The sequence below is a fragment of the Vidua chalybeata genome, chromosome 11 (assembly GCF_026979565.1).
Source record: "Vidua chalybeata isolate OUT-0048 chromosome 11, bVidCha1 merged haplotype, whole genome shotgun sequence".
Lineage (NCBI taxonomy): Eukaryota > Metazoa > Chordata > Aves > Passeriformes > Viduidae > Vidua > Vidua chalybeata.
The window spans coordinates 1667699-1692065 of NC_071540.1; the positions used below are offsets into that span (position 1 = coordinate 1667699).

At 43.1% G+C, this 24367-nt stretch overlaps 2 protein-coding genes across 14 annotated transcripts; one reads left to right on the forward strand and one right to left on the reverse strand.

The window, feature by feature from the left end:
* Nucleotides 1-1888: 1888 nt before the first annotated feature.
* LOC128793520 (telomere repeats-binding bouquet formation protein 1-like) lies at nt 1889-17089 on the reverse strand. Of its 12 annotated transcripts, XM_053952770.1 has the most exons (15): nt 16213-17089; nt 14879-15711; nt 12191-12248; nt 11144-11254; nt 10832-10960; nt 10249-10380; nt 9770-9830; nt 9559-9674; nt 9296-9418; nt 8612-8764; nt 7396-7527; nt 5890-6015; nt 4494-4651; nt 3038-3120; nt 1889-2028 (listed from the first exon to the last, which is right to left on the reverse strand). In XM_053952770.1, exons 3-15 carry the CDS (start codon nt 12222-12224, stop codon nt 1899-1901), a joined length of 1488 nt encoding a protein of 495 aa, XP_053808745.1. In that variant the 5' UTR covers nt 12225-12248; nt 14879-15711; nt 16213-17089; the 3' UTR covers nt 1889-1898. The 12 variants fall into 12 exon arrangements, with proteins under 12 accessions (XP_053808745.1, XP_053808750.1, XP_053808746.1 ...); XM_053952775.1 differs by lacking the exon at nt 16213-17089 and having other exon boundaries at nt 12204-12248; nt 15625-16203; XM_053952771.1 differs by lacking the exon at nt 16213-17089 and having other exon boundaries at nt 15625-16203.
* On the forward strand, nt 16392-24336 carry LOC128793522 (hydrocephalus-inducing protein homolog). Of its 2 annotated transcripts, XM_053952782.1 has the most exons (6): nt 16392-16600; nt 20741-20865; nt 21443-21644; nt 22062-22233; nt 22581-22671; nt 22855-24336. In XM_053952782.1, the coding sequence occupies exons 1-6, from the start codon at nt 16392-16394 to the stop codon at nt 22959-22961; spliced, it is 906 nt and encodes a 301-aa protein (XP_053808757.1). In that variant the 3' UTR covers nt 22962-24336. The 2 variants fall into 2 exon arrangements, with proteins under 2 accessions (XP_053808757.1, XP_053808758.1); XM_053952783.1 differs by lacking the exon at nt 20741-20865 and having other exon boundaries at nt 16519-16600.
* The last annotated feature ends 31 nt before the right edge of the window (nt 24337-24367 follow it).

The window sequence follows — 24367 nt, forward strand, 5'->3', positions numbered from 1 at the left end:
TGAGGTCACATCGCCGCCACAAACGCTGCGGCCCCGTTGGCGGTTACCCGGCAACCGCGGCACCCGATTGTCGGGGGCTGTGACGCTGGGCGGGTCTCGGTCCCCGCTCGTTCCAGCCTTGGTGCCCCCTCGGTCCCTGGGCGGAATCCACTCCGGGGCCCGGAACGTCACGGGCCAGACCCTCGCCCTCAGCTCCGGGCTGCTCCTTCTCAACGGGAAAAACCCCGGTCTCAACAGTTTGTGTTCAGCGCAGAGCAGAAGTGGGAATCAGCCAGCTGCAGGTCCTGGGCGCTAACATTTAGCTTCTCGTTCTTAGGGACACACAGGGAGCAGAAGTAATTTCCTGGTGTAATGGTTTATCACCTAATTAGCAGCCAGGAATTAGTGCTCCAGAAGAGGGACGTTAGCACATCCTGTATTTCTCTTTGGCATTCTCTTTCAGAATGTAAATGTGCTAAAAGGAAAAAAAAAAAAAAAAAAAAAAAAAAAAAACCTACAATATTTATCAATCTCTATCTTCAAATGAAATGCAAGGCTTTTAGTTGTATTCCCTGCATTGTAACAGAAACACACTAGAACCATAATTGTTCCAAGTTTCCTACTTGCAGTAAACAAGATTTTAATATTATTTCCAAGTTTATCTGTAATATATAGGTTTTTATATTCTAAAGAACTTAGGTTTGTTAAATTACTGCATTCACCTTCATGCTGCTGAGCAATAGCACAGATTCTTTGTGTCTTCAGCAGAACTGGTTTGTCTTAGTAAAAAGACTTAGAAGTGAAAAACTTCCTGGGTTAACCAGAATTGAGAAAGTTTTTTGAAAACAAAAGAGGGAAAAAAAGGCCAACCCTATTAGTTTATGATGTTCCTAAGTCTACTACTGTGCAGCCTAAGGAAGCTGTAATGGAATAAGGGAAGAGAGACCTTACAGCCACGTTATCCATAAGTGTATGGAAAACCTTCACAGAGAGTCCCTGCACGGCCGCTTTAAAGACTTGGTGACAGAAGAGCAACATAGGATTGAACTAAGATAGACAAATATCCAATTAAAGTCAAATTACACGTTATTTTATTTTCAGATGGGGCCGCAGATTGTATGCTGCTCGCCATCCTGGGAGTTCAGAATGTCCTGCAGTATGGCTGAGCTATGAGACTTGTGGAGCAGAATTATGAAAAGGTGAAGCACAAACATTTCTTATGCACCTATATTGCATTACCAACTCAATTTAGACCTCTGAAGTATTCATTAGAGTCAAGAGCATATCCAACCACAAATTTATCTGGAATTTCAAAGCCTGTATCTGTAAAAAAATACAGTTCTTTTTATACTTCAGTGGTGTAAGTAGCTTTAAGTGCACAGGTGGTTTTCAGCACATACTTGAGCTAAGAGTAATGGGCATCATCTCTTTCAGGGTGCTTCCTTAAGAATATGAGCTGTAAATTGATGACAGAGGTTAGAATCCAAACCATTCTCATGAGTCAGTAATATAATTAAGGTGTTAAGAGAATGATTCTTATTAACAAAATAATTGTTTAAAACCTAGTTATGAGTTAGTCCTGGGAGAGGAGAAAAGGAGTGAGATTTTACTTGAGTGGAAGTAGATGAACTGTGATTCAGTAGGACTTTTCAGTTTGGAAACAAGGCAAGTTTAATAATACGGAGTCAAAACAAATGCCCTCTAGGGTCAAAGCAAAGCAAAATACGGTTAAGGTTTGATTCTGTTTCTGCTATCTCAATAGTTAAATTTGTCTATGAAATAGCTAAACCTGCACTCAGGCCAACCAGGGGAAAAAAAGAAGGTGGTCATGAGGTCTCAGGATAGCATAGCTGGTCATTAGCTTTTTATGTAGTTTCTCCCCATTTCTCTTGGCCTTCGTGAAACTTAGGTGCCAGCTGTCAGATGTGCTGCCTGAAGTGAAATTGCAGGACTGTGTTTTGGAAAATACAGAAAAAAAATACAAGAAAAACATGATACTTCCAGTCTGGTCTGTAACTTGGACTCTGATGTGTCCTTTTAACGAGCAGGCTGTAAGGCAGAGCAGAGAAGGTTGGTTTTTAAAATACGTCTTGCTCGAAGTTGTAGACTTCCATTCTGCCATGTCTCCCCATAAGCATCTAAAATCAGGCACTTTAATTAAAACAGTGAGATCTATTGCACAGAAAAAAGTAGTGTTCAGCCTCATAGTGGAGGGAGAAGCAAAGGCTCTGATCTAGGTTCATTCTTTATGTCCAAGTGGCTCGACTTTGTATTCAGTTCCCTTCAATCCTGTGTCTCTGATCTTTCCCCTTCCATGCAGCAATGTCTCAGGACACTAGAATAGCACAGTGGGGGAAGCATGTCCAAGTGGCTGATAATGATTTTAGTCGGGTGGGAGGGAGGGAGAAAAGGACAATTTCTTCTGCAAAATTACATCTATTCTTGGTTTGCCTGTGCATTTCAGAAGAAACTGAGAAGCTCCTGGAGAGTTACTAGAAGGACTGTCTGAATAACTGATGCTTAAAGCAACTGTTTTCATAAAGCATTGCGGTTACTTAAGAGACACAAGGGATGTTCCACAAAATTTCCTTTTAGAGATCTACTAAAAGCAGATCGAGAATGCTACCTGAAGTCACCTTCCCAGTGCTGACAGACTCTTAGATTCTGGAAACTATTAAGAAATATTGAGGATATTAAGAAATTTTCTGAGTGTTGTCATTCTAGTATTGAGGCAACTGAGGTGGTGTTAGAAAACCTACGGAAAGAGATGAATTTCCTTCAAACATAAAGTAAGAAATAGGGAATCCATCAGACTTTATGGACTACATGGGAAGAGCCATAAAACCTTGTTTTTATGAATTTGAGCAGTGAAGATGGTAGTGCACGGGTAAATTTCCCAGTTTAAGAAACACTTAATTTTTCAGCAGCTGGATAAGGATTACCTCCTGCATTTGCTTCCTCCCCTCCCAAACTTCAAGCCAAATAAGCACCTGTCAGCATACACTGACTATTCACCCAAATGAGTTGAATATGTTAGTTAGTGGCTATATCCTTGTACCTTACGACTTTTACCATCCTTGGTTTCTTGTCTTTCATTTTTGAAAGCAGAGCTTTCATTGTTCTACCAGTCTCAATAATGTCCTGAAAGAGATAAAAAAATAAATTATCCTTCATGTTTGAAAGGAAAACCAGACTGTCAGTGGATTAAACTAGAGCATACCAACCTGTCAGCCCAGTAACATAATTAATTATTATTTTATATGTAATATGTATTAATTTGAAAAGAAGGGAGAAAAAAATCCTTGTCGTTCCACCTCTCCTTCAGTCATTATCTACCTCTACTACTAACACATTTTGGAGGGGAGGGGAGGGGAGAGGACTTAAATGGCAATTTGCAGCTAATTATACAACCAAGAAAAGCACACTAAAACCCTCAGTTACAAGGAAGTTGCACTGATTTTCAAAAGAGATGTCACTTCAACTACTGATTTTACTTTGGCACTTTCTGAAGAGTCTTTCTGTAAGTATTTATGACAGCTTAAAATATGGTGATAAAGGCACCTGTGTCAGATCTAGATATTGCTCCATGTAAAGCACTAGTATTCTAGAGCCACACTGAATGAGTCAGTTTAGGTTAATTTCTGGGCATTCTGGGATAAAATGGGGAATAGGATCTTTGGGAGCAGTCATCACTGATCACTTCAAGTTTCCACTGAGATCAGTGGGAATTATTCTCTGCTTCAAATCCCAGCATTTTAAATGAGTGTTAAGTGGCTGGAAGTATGCAGTATCAAAATCTTAATAAAGATGGATTTCCTGGAAGATACACAAGAACAGTTGTTTCCCTTTAAAAGCTGAAGATGCTCATTCATACCTTCCCATTTAGTGCAGACAGTTCCTCTCAAAAAAAAAAAAAAACCACCAAAAAAACAAACCAGTTCTCTTTTTATCATTCTAGAAGGAGAAAGAAGAGATAGAAGTCATACAAAGCATGCCCAAAAATGTTATCCTCTATTTGTCTGAGAGGTGTGCTGCTCTTCCTTCTTGCAAGAGGAGGGAGTTTGAGATCTGCCCCTGGCTTGGTCATGTTGGGTGTTCTGCTATATGTTTATTCCAGTGAATGTATAATATCCACCCTTTGGGACAGATCAGTAAATCAGTTCCTACAGCCATATAACCCTGAGCATTTCATGCATGCAAATAATAAAATTATAGGTTTGAATGTCCAGCAATTAAAAATTAATTCACCTTCTTTTTCTGTCTCTCAGAAAATTTGGGTTTACAATAAGCTAGAATACTTCATACAATACAGATGCCTCCATTCTCTGCACACCTGTAACTCAGTCTGATCTACAATAATGATAAATGTTGCAGGTTGTAGTTTCACACAAATCCAACGTTTTTCCTGGGCTTTTTTACTCACAATGAAATTATCTTAAGGATTTACTTTTGCTTTCTCCTTAAACTCTGGAAAAATGTGATTAGTTTTATCCTATTTTGGTAAATAGGCCAACCTCATCTTGCTGTTTTTCAATTGAGTTTATTCTGTGTAAAATTTCTTTTGCTTTCTTCCAGTAGTCTTGCAGACATCTTTTTCTCACTTGTACGTCCAATTCTTCTGCATTCTTCACATTTAATGAGTTATCATATAATTTCAGAGACAACTGTTCAGCTTTAAAAAATATGAAACAACATTAATAGTTAATCTTTTATCAATTAACATTTTAAAAGTATTTCTTATATTTTTGTATGCCGAGGGCCAGCCCAAATAATTTTATGAAAAATAACAATGTTTATTAAAATTAGATTTATACATAAATGCTAACACACTTGAAATACAAGCTGCAGTTGTAAGAGGTGAACTTGCAATTATAGTTCCTACAAACTGTTTGCACAATGATGCTGTGAAAAAAAAAAAAAAAGACTTTTTCACTGACTTAACTCTGGGTTCTTGACCAGTATGAGCCTCTGCTTTTTTTAAAAACCAATTCCAAATTAATGGACACTACAAATCCCCACACCCCTGACAGAGGACACAAGACTGACACCATGAATGCTTTCAAGCATCAGCACTTCATTATTCCCCAGTACAGCCCTTTATACCCTTTTGCCCCATGCATAACACCTGTGTGCCCTTTTACCCCCTTGTCATTGGTCAGTGCACTTCAGCTTTCCAGTGCTCCTTTTCCCTTACCCGGGTCACCTGTTTTACACAGCTGCACCTTATCAGGGGTGAGACTGCCTGCAGCACTGTCTCTATTCTCTCACAATCCATTCTCCCACACACCCCCTCAATCTCACACAAACCTCTCAGTTATGCTTGCAGCACAGAAATGTAGATACAAGTTTGTTTTTTCTTGATTAGCAATTGCACACCCTCCATGCTCTAGAGATTAAAGGACAAGGTCTCTCTGTTTCATGGGTGGTATTGTACAGATAATTAATAAAAAACTGAACTTGGGGCCTAAAAAATACATCCTACTTCAGAAAAAAAAAATCAAGATTTCTTAATATTGGAAATTAATGTAGACACAGTGATTTCAGGCTTGATTATCTCCTGGTTTATTCTCTCCCTCTAGTGGTACATCCCCAGGAAGAGAGTATCCACTGGGTGTTAAATGACAATGTTCATATTTTCCACACAATTTATAGATCGGAAAGCTTTAAGAACTGGCCCTACGTGGAGAAGTTTCACAAACACATTTTTGCAACACTGTTCGAATTTTTACTTCTTTTTTTTGCCCAAGTCAGTTCTTGATAACAAATAAGCAACTTTCTGTGCAGAAAACAAACATCTTTTGGAGTACACAGAATTACAAAGCTGTTGCAGTTAAAATCACTTGTGGAATCAGCAGAACACGGAGATGGAAACAATCACTGTCATTTTTAAAGCAGCAGCAGCAAGCTTACTCATTTGTTTGCAGTTCTGCAGCACAAAAGTAGCAGCTTTGATGAGTTCCTCGTCCTGAGATTCTGTCAATACCTGAATCATAAGTGGCAGACCATTGTTCTGAAGCAGCTCACACTGGTTTTCTTCTAGAACAGGACATGGTAAGGGAAAAGGTTTGGTTTCAGCCCCACACACCTTAACCTTACAGTAACTTTAGCAGCCAATACTGGCAACTTTCTGCACGTTTCTGTAGAAAGAGGGGTTTTCACTACAGACCCGAGCCTGCTGCAGTGACAGCAGGAGAGCTTTACATCACACAGGATGATTTGACCAGAACTCAGATTTCTGTAAGAGAACTGAAGGATTGAGACCATTTATTCGATGGAGTTCCAAGCTCATTTAGTTGTGGCCTAAAACATTGGAATAATGACTCCTGTATTTCTCCTCTTCCATTACCTGCTCTTGGAGTAGATATGTGACATTTCTGTGAGGCCTGAGATGCAGAAATATCAAAATCTCAAGGTTTATAATTATCAAAATAAAATTAGTAGTTTAATCCTGGTCTCGCCAATCTGTTTCTCCTCATTTATTACATAATTAGCTACATTTTTATTGTGATCTCATTCGCATACGTATTCATATAACTGATAACTTGCTAAGCATAGTTCTTTCTTCTTTAAACTTAATAAAAAAGGAAATAAAAAATTAAACCTTTTTTGACAGTGTTGACATTTTAAGAGGAACCTTTTTTCTGTTGGTTTAATAATTTTTCTATTCAAAAGACATTTTCCATTAAGTTGTTTCACTAATTCTTCATGAAAAAAGTCTGCTAAAATAAATTTATGACCTATTGAGCTAATTATTGAACATGTTATTGGTGCTCAGAGATGAAAACCAACCAGAATTTTTGAACATAAGGCCTTTTTCTGGTTTATCTAAATGTACATGAGAAAGACATACGTGAGAAGTACAAATAAACTTCCATTTCTCTTTGCTTGCACTGCCACAAAATACCGACTGAAGTGCTGTATTTGTACCAGATATGCTTGGGCAAGCCCTGAGGAACGTGACAAAAACATTTCAGGGCTACCTACTGCATCTGTGTCTTGAAAACCAATGCTCTTACCTGGCTCTTACAAACATTACTGGCCTTGTAAGCAGTGGACAGAAGCTGTATGTGCCAAGGACCATGAAAAAGAGAGCTCAAGACAACTCATTTGCTACGTCTGGACTGCAGTAGCTTTCAGGTCGGGATTAATTATTCCCTGTGACCCCTAAGCCCAGCTCTGAATTCTTGCATATTTCGTCTACTTTTTTCAAAGCTACTAAAGACACTTCCTGCTAACAAGCTTTAAAATTTAAAGATGGAACATTGTTAAAAACTTTTTGTCTGAACATTGACATTGTATTGTTTAATAGAACTCTCCCTCGTGTTCCAGTCTTGATGAAGTGACACCACTGGAGGAGTCAGTGTATGAGAATTTAGGAGAAGCTGACAGACAGGAAAAAGAAAAAGCAAATCTTACCACAAACTTCAGTACAGTGTCCAATTGTTAGAATAATACTGACTTTTTCTCCTGTGCTCAGTGTCTCGTTGGACAGCAGCTTCAGCAGCTCTGACACAGTGTGATACTTTGCCAAGACAACACCCATGGCAGCTGTTTGTTAAAATAATTGGAAGGAAAATAAAGTAGATCATGAGTGTACAGGAATTATCCAAGGATAAAATGCTGGGTTTTGGGGGAACTCTACAAACCCCTCAAAGCCTTGGGCCTGCTCAGCCCTGCCCTGCTCCACCTTTAACAGCTCAGATTACCCCATCCCTCCTGTGCTGCTCCCAAATCCAGCCCTGCCCATCCTCCCAGCCTCTGTGCTCCATGGAGATGAGGCAGAAGATCTGATGAACGAGGGCTTTGCACTGTGCAAGCTTTGGAGATCCCTGCTGAGTTTCTCCACATCCTTTATCTGCTCCAGCACGGAGCCAGAGAGAGTTGGATCAGCTTTGACACACAGAGTATCTGCCATAAAAAGAGCAGGGGGCAAGCCCTTCCTGGCACTGGCAACACCACTGCTAGTCCATCCATGCTGAGGCCTAGTCCTGTCACACCCAGCTGACCTGAAACTACCCTCAGAACTGGTGCAGGTTTATGCTTTTAAACTTTTGTGAACTTCCATTTGAAGCTCTTATGGCACAAGTGTGAGATACACCAACCATGGCCACAGCACAGGCTCGTCAGCATCACAGGTTTCTGCAAACCTTCTGTGGAATACACAAGACCTCATCAGGAGAGCAGTACCCAGCCAGCAAACCAGAGCAGAGTGTGCTGGGCAGAAACACCACATTTGTTCAGCTCCACCTCTGAATTACTAAAGCTTCCCAAAGCTACACAATTTATTATTCAGGCATAGGCCTAACTCCAGGATCCAAACTGACTGGCCAAATCCAGGCCCAGAGCTCAGCTTTACTTACTCAGCACAAGCTGTAGCATCTTATTTTTAAATTTCAGTAGGGTTTAAATTTCACCGTGTTTATTTTAGCAACAATGGGACAGCAATCCACCCCAGATGAACTGAATCACTCCCCACTTACACCTTTGAATTTTAAAAAACACTGCAACATCCACTGGGATGTACAGAACTTAACTGCCTTTAAGCATTCATTTCTACGACTTTTCCACCAGCACAAGACTTTAAAAATTGCATTTTTAAATTACCATAGATAAAAAATGTCTTTCCGCTCACAGTTATTAGCAATGCAGGCATCCAGAGTCTTTGTTACTACCACTGCAAGTTTCACGCTGGAGTGACTCAAACAGGAATCATGCATAAGCTCAAGGAGAACCTTGGCTAATGTATCCAAGCCTCCGATAGAAGCAAAATATTTCTGCACATATGCTTAGTGGAAAAAAGAAAAAATGTGATTTAAGTGACAGAGTTTGCAAATTCTTTTAGCATTTCACCAAGTAAGTCCATCAGAGTTTTTCTGTGCATGTCTTAGTCATTACATTTCTTAAACAACAGAAGCTGGATATACATTCATCTCAAGAAATGTAGCAACTGCATATAAAATAGTTACAGGAAAACATGACCCTAATATGTGCACACAAATGGCAAACATCATGCCTGAGTTCTACCTAAGTCATTGTTTTCAGTCATGTAATAAGGACTTTAATTTAGACACACTTTTAATCCAAACAGCTCCAAACAGTTTTACTGACCCTATCAAATGTAACCAGATTGGGGCTATTTGTGGACTTGCGTACAGCGTAGTGTAAGTAAAGATGGTGGAATACAGTGGTCAGAGTAAAAGCTGGAAGAACAGCAAAGGACTTTGTAGAGATTGACAAGAAAGAAAAAACCATTTAGCTCTCTAATTAAACCTCCTTTTATCAACTGCAGAACTGTGTAAGCTTCAGGTGCACTTACAGTTATTTGCAACTGTGAGACCAAGAAATGAGCAAATGGGACGAACTATCTCAGGCTCTGTGCAACTCTCGAGCCACTCCTTGGCATAGGGAAAAACCGAACAGCAAATGTTTTGATTATCTTCTGGAAAAGTAAAAACAAATGACCCCAAATCAAAAGGCAATGAAATGAAACTTCAGCTGAACAGTAAAAATGAAACCAAAGTGTTACCGATTCGGAGACTATCTCTGCAGTTCTTTCACAATTTTCAGAGCAACACCTACCGTTCTGGGGGTTGTTGACACAGGCACAGAGAGTGCTGCACACTGAGGACCAGAGCTGATAGCAGGGATCAGTGTTTTCATCTGACACGTTCTTCTCAGAGGTGGAGAGAGTTGTTCTGTTAAGGACAATGCGAACAAGTCCCAAATACTCAAAGAAACATAGCTGCTAACCAGTCTATTATTTGTCTGTTTGAATGTCAACCCTGTTTACCTGAATAACTGCAGCAGCAGGCTGATGCAGCCTGTATCTCTGACACAGGTTTGCCCGTTTTCTAAAAGAGAATACACACAAGACTCCAGAGACAAATGCAGTTGCAGACAAAATCTTAACAACAAGTTTAATTTACATACATACATTCCCTTTCCTAAGCACATATCCTCCCCAGAAGGAAATACAAAATCATATCAACATATTGGTAAATAACCTTTCTACGTCTCTCTGTACACTCTCAGAAATTATGGGTTTGCATTGGCAAACTGTAGTTTTAGAACTAAACCACGTTCTGCTGTTTAAGGAAAACCCAGTGAGCAGTGACCTACTTTGACAATTCAGGTTCAGTTACATGCAAACATTCATCTTTACAAATTAACTTCACCAAAACATTACTTATTGAATGTTCCAAATTTTGTACTGCAGATTGGCAAACAGAAAAGGAGTGTTGTTGTAAGACAGAAAAAAACCCAACTTACTATTATTTGAAACCAGTACTAAGATGACATAAACAGACATTCTTTTCAAGTTCACACCAGAATCCTTTTTAATTAAAAATAAAATGAGGTCTTCAAACAATGCAGAAGTACACAAAGTCTGCTGACAATACACTGAAAACAGAAAGTGAAAACCGTTAAGTCCTAAAGTAAGCCACTCATAATCCTAAATTATTAAGTCTCAGTTGTGGCCAGTATGTGGGGAGTGGAGACAGGGCAGGACTATGAAGTGACTGAGGGCTTCCCCCCGCAGTGAGTTCTGCACCAACCAGGACCCTGGCAAGCTTTGGAACAATCCAGGAGTCATTGAACACTTGCTGCTGAGGGAGAGGGGGAGTGCGGGTGTCTGGTAACTTGAAGACACCCTGAGTGCACAAGTCAACAAGGCACTGATCAAATCTGGGGATGGACAGGGCAACTGGGGCACCTTCATTGCCCTTGCTCCAACTGACAACCCTGTAGTCTCATTTTGTGAGACCAAAAGAAAATTGAGACAAAGCACGAGCACAAGTAATGACGGGGGCCATAGTGCACTCAGAAATACAAACACTATTATTTTTATTACCATTACTCTCTATAATAATCCCCAATGTAAATAAAGCTGCTTCCTTCACGATGCCATGAGCACTCGACTTGGCAAGGTCATTTATAAACATCAAACCACCAATTTCTCGAAAGTATTCGCTCGCTTCACCTACAAGAGGAAAAAAAGAACACAAACTTTTGCTTTTGTTTCTCTGCAAAATGAAAGGCTTCTAAGATTTTCCAACATCTCAAACCTTATGTCCTTTAGACATTTTTACAGTGCCCACCAGTTTCTTAGCATACATGGTGAACATAAATGACTGCATTGCTTCCAAGGAAAAGCCTTCCTTACTGTTTTGTTGGCAAATGGAATAGATAGTGATCAAAGCCTCCTTCTGAGACAGAGGGCAGTCCATCTGATATTTAAGGCATTCAAGTAGTAAGTTTAGATCTGTTTTCAAGTCTAGGAGCAAACACAAAAAACTTCATTAAAATTGTTTTATCTTCTATGTATTAATCTAGTCAGTATTGGAATAAACTTGTCCAAAATGTAGTATGCACATGTATTTTAAAAAAGGGGGAAAAGCGAGCCAAATTGGAGCTACATCACTTCTATTCAGCCACAAACAACAAACCGAGAAATATTTCTGTCTATAGTTTGTTATTTGAGCATGATTTCCTTTGCAGAGTAACAACCTCCTTTTAGTATTTCTGGCCTTTAATTACTAGTAACTCTTAGTAAGTCTGATGTAAACTACTAAATATCAAATTCACAATTGCAAGGTGCATTAAGTGTAAATAATACACAGCCATTAAAATATTCAGAGTGCGAATACAGTTGAAAATCGATGGAGTAGTAAAGAAAGAGTCCAAGAGCACAAAGCTGCTCCGTGGTACTGAGTTACAGGAGACATAAATCACGCACCACAGCAGCAGAGCCCTCAATCAGGTGGTTGAAGACGTAACACAAAATATCCTCATACAACCCTAGGTGGATAAACAGACTTGGAAAATCTGGTTCTTAGTCTTTGGGGTATAATTAAAAGACTTCTTTGATAATTATTTCTAACACTGACAGAAGGTATTGTTTATTGTAAACCCTTACAAGGTTTGGGGGTTCTTAAAGAAGTTAAAATACAATAAAAACAATAAAAATGTGGATAAATTTTAGGAAATTAAAAAAAAAAAGAAGTGACTTTGTGGTGGTGTGCTTTACTGTGTGTGTAGGTTTGTCATTTGATTTACCCTTTGCGCATCCAGTACAGCATCCAAAATGTGGCAACCAGGAAAAAGCACGTTTTCCCAACTGCTCACCACCCCACAACAGGCCTATCACAGTCTACTAAAACTTTGTAAAACTGATGCCCACTATAATGACAAGTTATATTAGATATCTTACCACACTGATTTACCTGCACCTCTTGAGTGTTCATTTTTGTTTTATCTCTGTTCTTGTTCTACAACAGCAAGGAAAAAGTGTTTTCAGTTCTGTTCAGATTAGCAGTGTTTGTAATATGTGCAGTATCAATGACATCATTCTTCTAAAATGCACTTTTTCCAGTTTTCTGCTTTTACTCTGTCATCTCTCACACACACAGTTTAGTGTATTCTTGTATGGCAAAGTTTTCCTTTGGAAATACAGTATTTTATAATAACCCTGCATTTCTAACTACCAGGTTATCATCATCTGAAGGTGGACATTCTGCAGAAATCAGGTCATTCCATGTTATTACTGAGGGGCACTGTCAGTAAGGAATATCCCCTGCTCTGCGTCACTGATCACAGCAAAGCTGATCCAATTTTCCTAAAGAGAGTGGCCAACTTTGCCATCAGCCAACAACTGCCACTAAGACCAAGTCATGTTACTTAGGGCGTGAACACTATCAAACACTCAGCCTCCTGCTGCTCAAGGAGCCACCAAACCATCAGCATTGTTCTGGCAGTACTGATCAAACCAAAGGCTATGAGCACAGAGACATATTGCTTACAGTGAGAACTCATTTAAATTCACCAAAGACATTGTCACATTACATGAACCATGTAACCCACAAAACCCCACAGCATTGATTCTTCACAAACCCAACATGGCAGCCTCTGAGAGCAGAGCAGCAGAGTGACATTCAGCTTTGGAGGCAGAAAGATGCTCCCTCAAACATGCCCCAAGTCCCAAACACAGAAGGGTGATGCAAGCATCACAGTAACCTATTACAATTTCTCAAACAATTACTTCGCTCCAGGTAGAAACTTTAAATCAGTGCTGAATCCAGCTTAATAATGGATTCGTTTTCCTTCTCAAAGTGGAGCAAAGGCTCAAAGCAGAATCATTGGCATCTTAATGAAGACAGCCAGCTCTGCTTTCTCTTCGGAGTTACTGATCGCTCCCATTCCTTTGCTGCTTCTGTTAGAGAGGGAGAATTGAGAGAGTTCATCTCCCTGCAGCCTTTCAGAAGTGAGAACAGACATGCATTTCATTTTCCTGCAAATCCAACCCTGCCACAACAAGGAAAAGCTTGCAAGCCTTTCTCACCTCTTTTTGTCCTACTGTGATAAATTGAGGCGAATAATTTGATTCAGCCTTTTTAAGGTCAATTAGCATTTTATTAATTACAGCAAGCAGTAGCAAGCAAAACAGCGCTGGGTGGGTAGGGGCCTCCAAACCGCCCCTCCTGCAGTGTCCCACACTGCAGTGCCCCACACCCCACTCCCTTATTCAGTTTCTTTTTATAGTTTCTTGGAGGTTTCTTCATTCGTGTCTTTTGCGATAGCGGTGTGCGTAGCTTGAGCATCTCTCTGCGCCGTTTCTGCGTTGTGTCGAGGCAGGTGATCGCTGATTTCACAATCGGCTCCGGACAGTGATGGGCGTACCTGGAGCACTCCTACGTTGTCTAGTCCGGTGGCCGTTGCCTGGTGGTCGCTGATTTCATAATCAGCTCCGGCCATCCCCCGACATTCTTAGTCTGTGTCTGAAAAAAAAGCTACAAAAAGCTCCCTATATGGTGATTAATCATACTTGTAATCTTGTGGTTTTGCAATATATCTATAGCCTTGCGGTTTGTAGCAGTTGCTACAAGCTAGTATAAGGCTAGTCCCTTATACTTTAATTTTTATTTTTCCTCCTTTAATATTCCAATTCTTTTGATGAACAAATAAGTTACCACAGTTTATCACACTACTGCCACCACCCCGCCAGCCTAAGAAAAAACAAAAACCACCCAAACAAAAGGAAGGCTGTAAAAATGAGTTTGCTCTGGAGCTACTTGCATTTCAGAAGAGTTTAATTTAATACATGTTTATACAATTATACAATAGAGGAAGCACAAAGGGTTTAAAACTGTATGTATACAAGGACACATCCTGGCCTTACCTGGATCTTTTTTACTTTTGCAACCTACAGAAGGTACACAAAATCGTATTTATAAGCCAGCCTACATTAATGAGATGCAAATAGCTCACCCTCTGTTGCTGCATCACAGGGCAAGGTGGAAAGACAAGCAATTAGATTTGCTTCAATAAACATCAGGCAAATGTTGCATATAAAACTCTTCTCCATCAGTTATGGAAAATAACCCAGTAACATCGCCTCAAACCTCAGAAACCACTCCTGGAGAAGTGCAGATCTGTCAATGTGTGCGCTCAGCAGCGCTAGAGCACATGGCTGGCACGGTCAGTAGACCAGCCAGCCTCGGCGGGACTTACCCTTCGAAACCCAGGCACCAAACCCCAGAGGGGAGAAGTGCGGGTTGTTGGCGTCCTGTGGAAACCAAACCCCACAGCAGCAGCTGAGGCCGTGAGGACGCTGCGCTGTGGAACAGGACTTGGGAGTGTGCTGGTCTAGTTCAGCTCCCTCGCACCCTCCTCCCTCAGATGAGCCGTGTATGATTTACAGCTCATTATCAGAGCTCCACTTTGAAGTCTTAGCAACCACTCCAGATCAGCCCAAATAGAAAAGGAAAAGAACATATAAAAGATTTAAAATATAAAGGGGGGGGGGGGGGAAGGCAACAGTCTAAAGATGAAACAGCAGCTGCATTTTTCTGTGGGAGGGCTGGGGAGTCCCGAGGGGGGAAATGGGGCAAAGCTCAGGTACCTGTGATCCGGCGGCGCGGGTGGCTCCGGGCAGACGCCAGGGCGAGGAGGGTGCCCACTGCCGAGCGCTGCCCGGCTGAGGGGTGGGATCTGCGGGCTGAGGGGTGGGATCGCCGGGCTCAGAGATGGGAACGCTGGGCTGAGGGGTGGGATCTCCGGGCTGAGGGACAGCGGCGGCCCCGCTGGGCTGAGGGATGGGATTGCTGGACGGAAGGATCGCCGGGCTGAGGGGTGGGATTGCCAGGCTGAGGGACAGGATCGCCGGGCTGAGGGATGGGATCTGCAGGCTGAAGGACAACGGAGGCCCCACCGGGCTGAAGGGTGGGATCTGCGGGCTAAGGGATGGGATCGCCCGACTGAAGGATCGCCGGACTGAGGGGTGGGATCGCCGGCTGAGGGCAGCGCCCGGCCCGGCCCCTCAGGAGACGCCGCAGCCGCAGCGCCGCCCGAGCGCCTCAGGGCGCGGCCGCCCTCGGACTCGGGACAGCCCTGAGCTTTCCGCTCAGCCAGGCGGGAAGCACTTGGAATTGTAGAAGCGTCAGGGGTGAAAGAGATCTTTAAGACCATCCAGTTCAACGTCAGCCCAGCACTGCCACTGCAAACCCTAAACCACTAAACCATTTCCCAGTGTCAGATCCAGAGGCCTCTTTAACACCTCTAGGGATGGCAACTCCACCACCTCCCTGACCAACCTATTCCCAGGCCTGAACGCCTGAACAGTGAAAAATTGTTTTTCTAAAATCTAACCTGAATTTCCTCTCAACGTGAGGCCACTTCCTCTGGTTCTCACTGCAGGCCCAGCAGAAGAGAGCGGCCCCACCTCACTGCACGCTCCTGTCAGGGAGTTGGAGGGAGCGGTGAGGTCCCTCCCTCCCTCTTCTCCAGACGGAACAAACCCAGCTCCCTCAGCTACTCCTCATGGGGCATGTTTTCTAGACCCTTCGTGAGCCTTGCTGCCCTTCTCTGGACACACTCAGCCCCTCAGTGCCCTTTTTCACGAGGGGCCCAGAGCTGGGCACAGCACTCGAGGTGTGGTCTCAGCAGTGCCCAGCACAGAGGGGCAGGCGCTGGCCTGGTCCTGCTGCCCACACTGCTGCTGATACAGGCCAGGTGCCATTGGCCTCTTGCCCCCTTGGGCACACCTGGCCTCACACTGAGGCGGCTGGTGACCTGCAGGATGTGCCACTTGGCCTTGGGGAACCTCACGCCCTTGTCCTTGGCCCACTGATGGAGTCTGTCCAAGTCTCACTGCAGAGCTTTCCCATCCTCCAGCAGATCCACACTCCCACCCAACTGGGTATCTGCAAATTTACTGAGGGTGCTCTCAATCCCTACCTCCAGATCATCAATTAAGATGTTAAGCAGGACCAGCCCTGGAGAACACCTTTCAATGCAGCTCAATTTGCATACTCTGCAGTTGGAGGCTGCAATGCCCCCACAACAGAAAGAGCTGCCATCCCTTGGCACTGGCCACACACACAGGTGCAGGATAAAAACCCTTTTACTAGGTGAATATGGCTGACAGAACTGAGGTTTCAGGCACACACTCCCTTTCCCTAATGACCCTGAACTCATTAAAAGGTATTTCAGCTTCCAGCTCTTTGCACCATTGGATCCTCAGACCATCAGAGCTCCACCAGCCTCTCTCATCCTTTTGCGCCTTCTCCCCACTCAAGCTGATGAGCAGCTTTTATAAGAAAAATGCAGTTCTACTGCCAACAAGGTGAGCCAATTTGTAAATGCAACTACCCTGCCAAAAACAGCTACTGCCTTTTTATTTCAGAAATGAGTCATCAGAAGTAATGAAAATGTGTTGCATTTTAAACCAAAGAGGAAAAGAAAGGAAAGCACTCACAGAGTATTTGGTAAAGCCAATATGGCTTATCCTGTTGGCTGCTCAGTTATTGCAGCCCTTTGCTACTTTACCATTTGTCTTGTTTGGAGATTGTGCTCAGATAATTCAGTGATGAGCACAACAGAAATTAAATAAATCATAGCTGTTTGCGAAATAATACAACTTAGGAAAACTTAAAGTATTTACATCATGGTGATGACAGTTATCACATAGAGACCAAAATAAGCCCTTTTAACAAAACTTAATTTATATCCTTGTTCCCCAGGCCCTACTATCCATTTGTTTGGCTGATGTTGTATAATGTAAAAATACTGTTCAATATCTTGTACTGTTTATACTTTCCAGCACTTCTGTTGTGTTTTCTAAAAGCTCTGAGTATTTTTTAGTTTGAAAAAAAATATATAATGTTGGTAGTAACATTGAAGTTCTGTGTTTCCTTTTGGTACTCCGCTGAAGAAATAAAGAAAAAAAAAAAGCAGAAAAAATTGCAGAGGTGGATAGTAGATCACAAGGAGCAAAGTTACAAGAGATGAGTACATTACTACTGCCACTGCTTAAGAGCATCTCTCACAAAAAGCAGACTGGCTATATTGTCCCAACTCCATCATTTCAACTCTCCATGACTCGTTTCCTGCTTTGTAAAGCTGAGTTGAGCCCTTTTTACCTAATATGAATAACAACTAATAATACACATTTACAGTTCTCTTGTATTACTGCACCAGCACTTGGTACCCTTAGAATTTTTTAGGGTATTGCAATGCCATCCTTTAATTTAAACCGGTTCAAAATATTACTTGTAGCTTATTCTTTAATTTGTAGCAAAAGTAAAAAAAAATTATTGCACATGGTCAATAACTGGACTGTTATGTGTATGGGATGCACAGGATGATTTAAGTACTGCTTCATTCTATGTGACTCCAGGCTTTGAGAAAGAGTAATCCCACTTGGCATTTTGACTCAATTTGGTCTCAGTAATTATGGATCCAGAGTAACTTGTTAGAAGCTTGCGAAATAATGTCTCTGAAGTTTACAGCAGAAATGAAGTGTAAAAAAGGATGAGAATTCAATGAATAATTCAATGAATACTGTTATGGACAAATTCAATTGGGGAGGCTAATTATAGATAAATCAATTAACAAGAATTTATTAAGCAAGCGGTATTAAGCAAAAAAACCAGCGCTGGGCGGCCGGGGAGTCTCCACTCTGCCACGGCGCACCTTCCCCCTTTGACCTTTTTGTTTTTATAGTCCCCCCTTTTTTTCGGTTGACGTATTTTCTCTCGGTGTACTTTGCGCCGGTGCAATTGGTTGCTAGGGGGTCCTTTTTCTCTCTGCCCTTGGTGGTCATAGGGATGAAGGCTCCTTATCTTCTTTGCCGGTTGTCCTTGGCCTAAAAGTTAGCTTGTATATAGTTAGTTACACAGTCTTCTGTGCTAGCTGCATTTGCACAATTCTTAAGCAGAATACTTGTTGTTTATCAAACCACCCCCCCCTTTTTTTTTTCTCCTCTTTCTCTTCTCACAGTCTGAAATTCTCTATTCAGTTTAAATTCTTATTTTCTTTCAATGTTCGTTTTAATGAACAAAGACCTTTTTATTACAAATACTAAGAATAAGTTTGAAAAGCAAGTCCAGTTATCCTACTGGCTATGTCCAATTGTTACCCACTGTTACAATACAGTACACAATATCACCAGGAAAATTGTGAATGTAATCTTCAGAACAATCTATTAACACATTTTATTTTTGTTCAAAGTTACATTCTACAAATTACCAAGCTGTTTTGCCTTTTTGAGGCTCTTGTTTTTTTCGTGTAAGTGTTTTCATGTATAATACAGGTTCCTGAATCTGCTTGGGGAACCCGAAATGAGCTTTTAGGTTTTCCAAGCTGAGGTCTGTTCTGCCTGTTTCTGAAGCTGCAGTCCAAGAATAGTGTCAGAAAGGTTGCTGGTCTGGGAGCAGGGATGCTTCTAGCTTGAATTTAAACCTGAAGGCATTGTACCAATTTACAGCTCTTACAAGAGCTCTGTCACTGCACAGAATTTTCATAGACATTACAACTCTCTTTCAACAAAGAACTCTCCTTCCCCCCACAAGCTCTTGATGCAGCTTTCTGTATCACCCTGGTTATGTCCTCTGTGATGGGCCTCTTGCAGAAAGGAGAAGGATACTCTTTAGCAGAATTGTGTTTTCTGTGGAGTCTTTTGTCAGTATTGAGTAAGAAACGACACAGACTCTCCAGAAGCCCGGTTTGCATAAAGCGCGAATCTTTACTATGGATCCTCTTTTTATACATTGTTCTGATACAGATAGACCTGGTTGGTCAATTAATCAATACATTTCACCTGATTGGCTAAATAACAAGATGTCTTTCTTATAAACAATCCTTGAGAAAAACAAGAAAACAGAGAGTAGGAAAACACCACCTGCAGGTTGTTTATGATAATAAGCTATTCTTGCTCTCTGACCAGGCAGTCACATCCACAGGTCCTCCTTTTTGTTTAAAGGAGGAGGCGGTGTTTGTAATCCTCTGCGAGGATCCTTGCAGAAAGGAGAACAAACACAGCTCCAGAGGTTCCTCTAGCGGTTGCTAGTTATCACTCAGAACCTCAATCGGACACCATTTTGAAATGGTCGGAGAGATCAAATCTTGTGTTTCCCTCTTAGAAGAAATACATTATTAATCTTAAAATATGTTACCTATTCCAATACAATCTCAATACTAAGTCTAACACAGTAACAACTTATCATTAATTTGTTCAAAGAACTGATAGTCTTAGCCTGTCAACAGTCCTTTTTCAAAAACAAAGGATGGAATGTTCACTCCCCACTCGTGGAGGGGCCATCTGATTGATGGTCGACAAACATCTCGATCATCGTTCGGAGGTTGCCTGTTGGCCACATTCTGTTTTTGGTGTAGCAAATCAGAGTAGAAACAGCTCGCAGGTACCCATTGTACTCCAGTATCTGTGGAAACACATGCATACCTGCGTCCCCAAGTGAAAAGGTTGTACAGGCCCTCCCATTTACTAGTGGCTAGGTCCCATATCTGGACTTTCACTTGAGGTAGGTGTGTCTCACCTGAAGAGTGCAAAATGATTTAGAATAACAGATTTCTCTGAATTCTGTGGCACTGTAAGATGATTGATTGTATATAAAGTTTTTTCCAATTGACTATGTGGGGTTTCCCCAGGCATTCCCCTTTTTTGTTTGTCCAGAACACGCTTCAAGATACCATGAGCTAAGAACGTGCATAACTTGTATAGAGCATCCTTATCTTGCAGATCTTGGACCACCCGCCAGGCAATCACATCATGCCTGTCAGCGTGTCCGGAATTTGGGACAGCTTTATACATGAGATAAGCTTAAACCTCTCCTTGTGGTGGAACTGTCTTCCTGAACCACCTGTGTCTTCTCCACTGATGCTAGATTAACTGTCTGACCGGCATACGTGGCTCCTTCCCTGGGACCTAGTGTGGTGTCAGCTTCACACTTCAGCATCCCCACCTTGTCCAACAGGTCCCAACCCCCATTTCTGAAGCTCGCGTTTTAACTGCTTCCCAAAAGCGGCGAGGGTTCCTGGGGCCCACGGTGACCCAGCAGGGGGGCAAAGTCCAGAGATTACTCAGGGACTGACGCTTGTCAGTGCCGGCATTCTGCCGCCAGGGCACACCCCCGCCGGGGGACTGGCCGTTGGCATTCATTGCTGTCGCTGTCCCCATGCAGGGATAGGGAGAACAGCCTGCAGGCAGCAGGGAGTGGTGGGCTGGCCGAAGGCTCCAAAGCCGAGGGGCTGACTGCGGACTGTGGAGCTGAGGGGCTGGTTAGAAGCCCAGACATGGGGGTGGCTGGGGGCCCGGCCGCAGATGTCCTGGCTGGAAGTGTAGCGGCAAGCAGCATGGCCGCGGCCAGCAACACTGCTGCTGTCGCTGGGGGCTGCAATGACGAAGCTGCAAAAAGGATAGCATCCCCAAATCTCTCCCAAGAGTCCTGCTATCTCTGTGTTGCAGCCCTTTCTCCGTCATTCCAGCCACGGGAGCTCTGGGCGTCAGTGACACCATGCAGGTGACAGTGGGATTTCAGCCACTGCAGACTGGTGATGGTTCCAGGTCCCCTGTCATGCACTTTGACACAGGTGAGTGCTGGGCCCTTTACAGGACACTCTGTGCCTCCCTCAGAGCAGAGCCCTTTCTAAGCAGAAAGGCTGCTGTGGCCGTGGGTTTAAAGAGGGAGATGATGATAGTTTTCATGGTGTTCATTTTGTAGTCATCTAGTTTGTAGTCATGTAGTTTGTCATCTTGATCATTGTAGAGCTCCTTATAAATGCCATTTCTAGAGAGCAAGTCTGGTATCTGTTGTTTGCATCTCACCTGGGAAACACTCACCTGCAACAGGATTGGTGAGCTTGGTACTGAATCTGAGCCCAGATGAGTCCCAGGAGTTGGTTGGGAATAATGAAGGTTTGAAAGCTCTGGAAATGAGGGAGCCTTTGGTAGGGGTCTGTTCTAGAGGGTGAAATGCTGGCAGGTTGTCCAGGACATCATCATGCTGCGCACATGCAGCTCTCAGCTTGTGATAAATGTATTGATCCATGGAACTGCTCATTCAGCTAAAAGCTGTGACACTTTCTTCTGCTACTTGCGGTTTACTTTGTTCTTTGTGCTTCCATCAGCCAGTGAGCGGAGCAAAGACTCCCCTTTGCTTTGTTCCAGGTGAAGACACCCACACAAGCCTTCATGGAAGATCTGTGGATGCCCACATCAGGCTGCACAGGAATACTGTGACCCTTGAGAAGACGTACATCACCATGTCAAACCGCACAACCGTGCTCATTCACAACCACAGTAATATCACAGCCCCCTTCCAGTGGAAGGCTGTTGATACTGGGGAAGAGGAGGATCAGCTGGAGCTGAGGTAGGTTTGAAAGATCCATTTCAGTGACATCCCTTGCCCAAGGGTAAAACTAATGTATGGCTTCAGGAGATACTGGTGCTTTTGAATGGCTTAGGGTAAGTAAACCATCCCATCTCTAGCTGCCTCCCCCAAGCAGTTCTGTGTCAGGAAAAGCTGCCTGAGGTGGCTGGTGGATTCTGCCTCAGCTGTGGCAGAGGCTTTGAGCCAGGAGGCTCTCTTGAGGGCTGCTGGCTTTGGAAACCTTTCCTGAGCTTGCAAGTGTGGAGTGAACAAGTGATCGATCCTCTGATCCATTTGGAAGCCCATGGCTCTGGGTCAGCCCTTTGCTGCAGAGCTGCTCCTGCACTTCCACTTCTCTCTGCAAAGATGTGGGGCTTATTAAACCACCTGCTCAGTTTGTCTCTCCTGTGGCTGCAGGCTGTGTCAGGAGGAAGAGGACAAGTTGTCTTATTTTCTGAAGGAGTGCAGAGTGGACACCACTTGCCGAGAATGCTTTGCTCTTCCCACCTGCAGCTTCCAGACTGAGGTGGCAAAGGTGCGAGGAGATCCCATGCTGTTCTCTGATGACATTTTCTGCCTTGAGCCGAAGGTAACTGATGGCTGAGAACCTCCCTTCCTGCTTCTCTTCTTCCTCCTCATCCCTGAATAAGGTCACTTGACTGATCCCTGCCTCAGCTGGCTTTGTGTGCCAAGAGAGAAGTAATCTGCATTCTGGTGAGGTCAGAGAGCTGGTTGCAAAAAGCGTTTCTGCCTGTGGGCTCCTGGCCAACAGCAGGAGCCTGACTAAAGCTTCCAAACTGTTCTCAGTGTTACTGATGAGTGTTACTCACTCCTTGCTTGTCACTGATGCTCTGAAGAACAGCTTACGGGACTGTGGTTGAACCCAAGAAATGTGATGTCTGAAGAGAAATGTTTTGCTGTCTCCTTCTGCTCTAGGAGGGCGAGATCGGGCCGAATTGTTCGGCTGAGATCAGCGTGTCCTTCAAGCCCCAGGTCTACGAGCGAGCGGTTTACTGCAACATCTCGGGTACGGCTCCTTCCCCTGCCTCTCTCCCCGCAGCGAAGGCGAGGTGCAAATTCTCCCCCAGATCACTGGGCTCCTGTGTCATTGCTGGCAAGGGTCTGTGGTCAGCAGGGCAGTGCTGGCACATGCCCACTGTCCCTGCAGCTTCCAGGGCATCTCCTCTAGTTTGATTTTTTTCCTTCTCAGATGTTCTGAATGCTGCCTGTATTTCGTGTGCTCCTCCTCCCTTGGGAAAAACACTCACTGAGATGTACCCAGAAGAAGGAAGAACAAAATTTTCTGGCATTTCCTAAAGTTCCACTATTTCCAAAGTTCCACGTGATTTGCAAATGGCTTTACTCATAATAGCCCTCATTTACTTTTCTTATTGGTGCATGATTCCATTAAGCATTTCTCTCCTGTTCTGGATTACAGACGTTAAGCAGGAAAAATAGTTCTTTAAAAAAACACAAAACTTTGCTATTTCTATAGCTGTATGAAGGGAATCATGTGGTTTCTTCTCCAGTGGTACTGCTGACCTTGCGAATTCAGCTGAGGATAAAGAAACTGAATCATCCACATATTCTTCAGAAGACAAACCTTGAGAAGTTCAGTCCTGAAATTCTTTCTGAAACTGGGATGCTCTTTGAAGAACCTACTGAGTGATAAGAACCTTGAGGAACGGCATTGGCACAGCTTGTTTACCAATAAAGCAGGGAGAATAATGTCCTGTGTGAAGAAATCTGTGAAGGCTGAGCTCTCTATCCAGGCATGGTGCTAATTTCATGAGATCTTGCACAGTCTTTTCCCAGATGATGCTTTTCAGGACAGAGAACTGGATTCTGTCCACCTCTGTTGAGCACCAGGAGCTTTTATAGCCCACCTTAACCACTACTTGAAGTCCCACCATGTCCCTTTGCCACTGGAATTGGATGGCTAATACTCTAAACCCATATCATGAAGCCAAAGGCACCCTTATGATGATCATGGATTACAGTCTGATAGCAAACACATTACCCTGGTGGTACTTTGGCCCAGATAACACTGGGGATTGTGGCAGACTCATAGAAAGAAGACTCTTGGTCAGGTGTGAGATGTGTGACACTGATGATGTGGATCATTATGACTAAACGTATTGCTAATACAGTAGTTACATATTGTCAATGCAGTAATGTAGTAGTGTATTTCCGAGGTTTATTTAAGAGATTGTCTGATGTTTTTGTAATGGTTTGTACCCCAGTTTTCATAAAAATGGTTTAGTCCTATGTTAAATCCTTCCCCTATACCTATCCATCAGCCCAAGTACCTAGCCCCTTTCCAGCTTCTTCGATGTCAGTCCATGAAACCCTGCCCCTGCTCCCTGTCAATCACTGTAAGCCCTTCCCCTTTCTCCAGAACCTTCCCTATCAGTCATGTAATTCCTAGCTCCCCACTGGTTGTACAAGGATATTCTCCTCCCCTTTATCCCCTTATTGGTCACTGTGGATTGTAATCCCACTTTGTGCTCCTCCCCTGAGAACCCCTGGTTCGTCCGTGAGTAATCCCCCTCCCCTGTTACTGCCTCCCTTTATAAATTGCTGTACAGCCCATTCGAGGCTCCTGTCACTGCCTCCCTCTGAGTGTGCCTCTGTCTGTTACAGTGTGTCATCTTCTCTCTCTCCCTGTGTTCGGGGATGGAATAAAGGCAGTTTGGAGACACATACGAGGGCCCTTCTCTTTT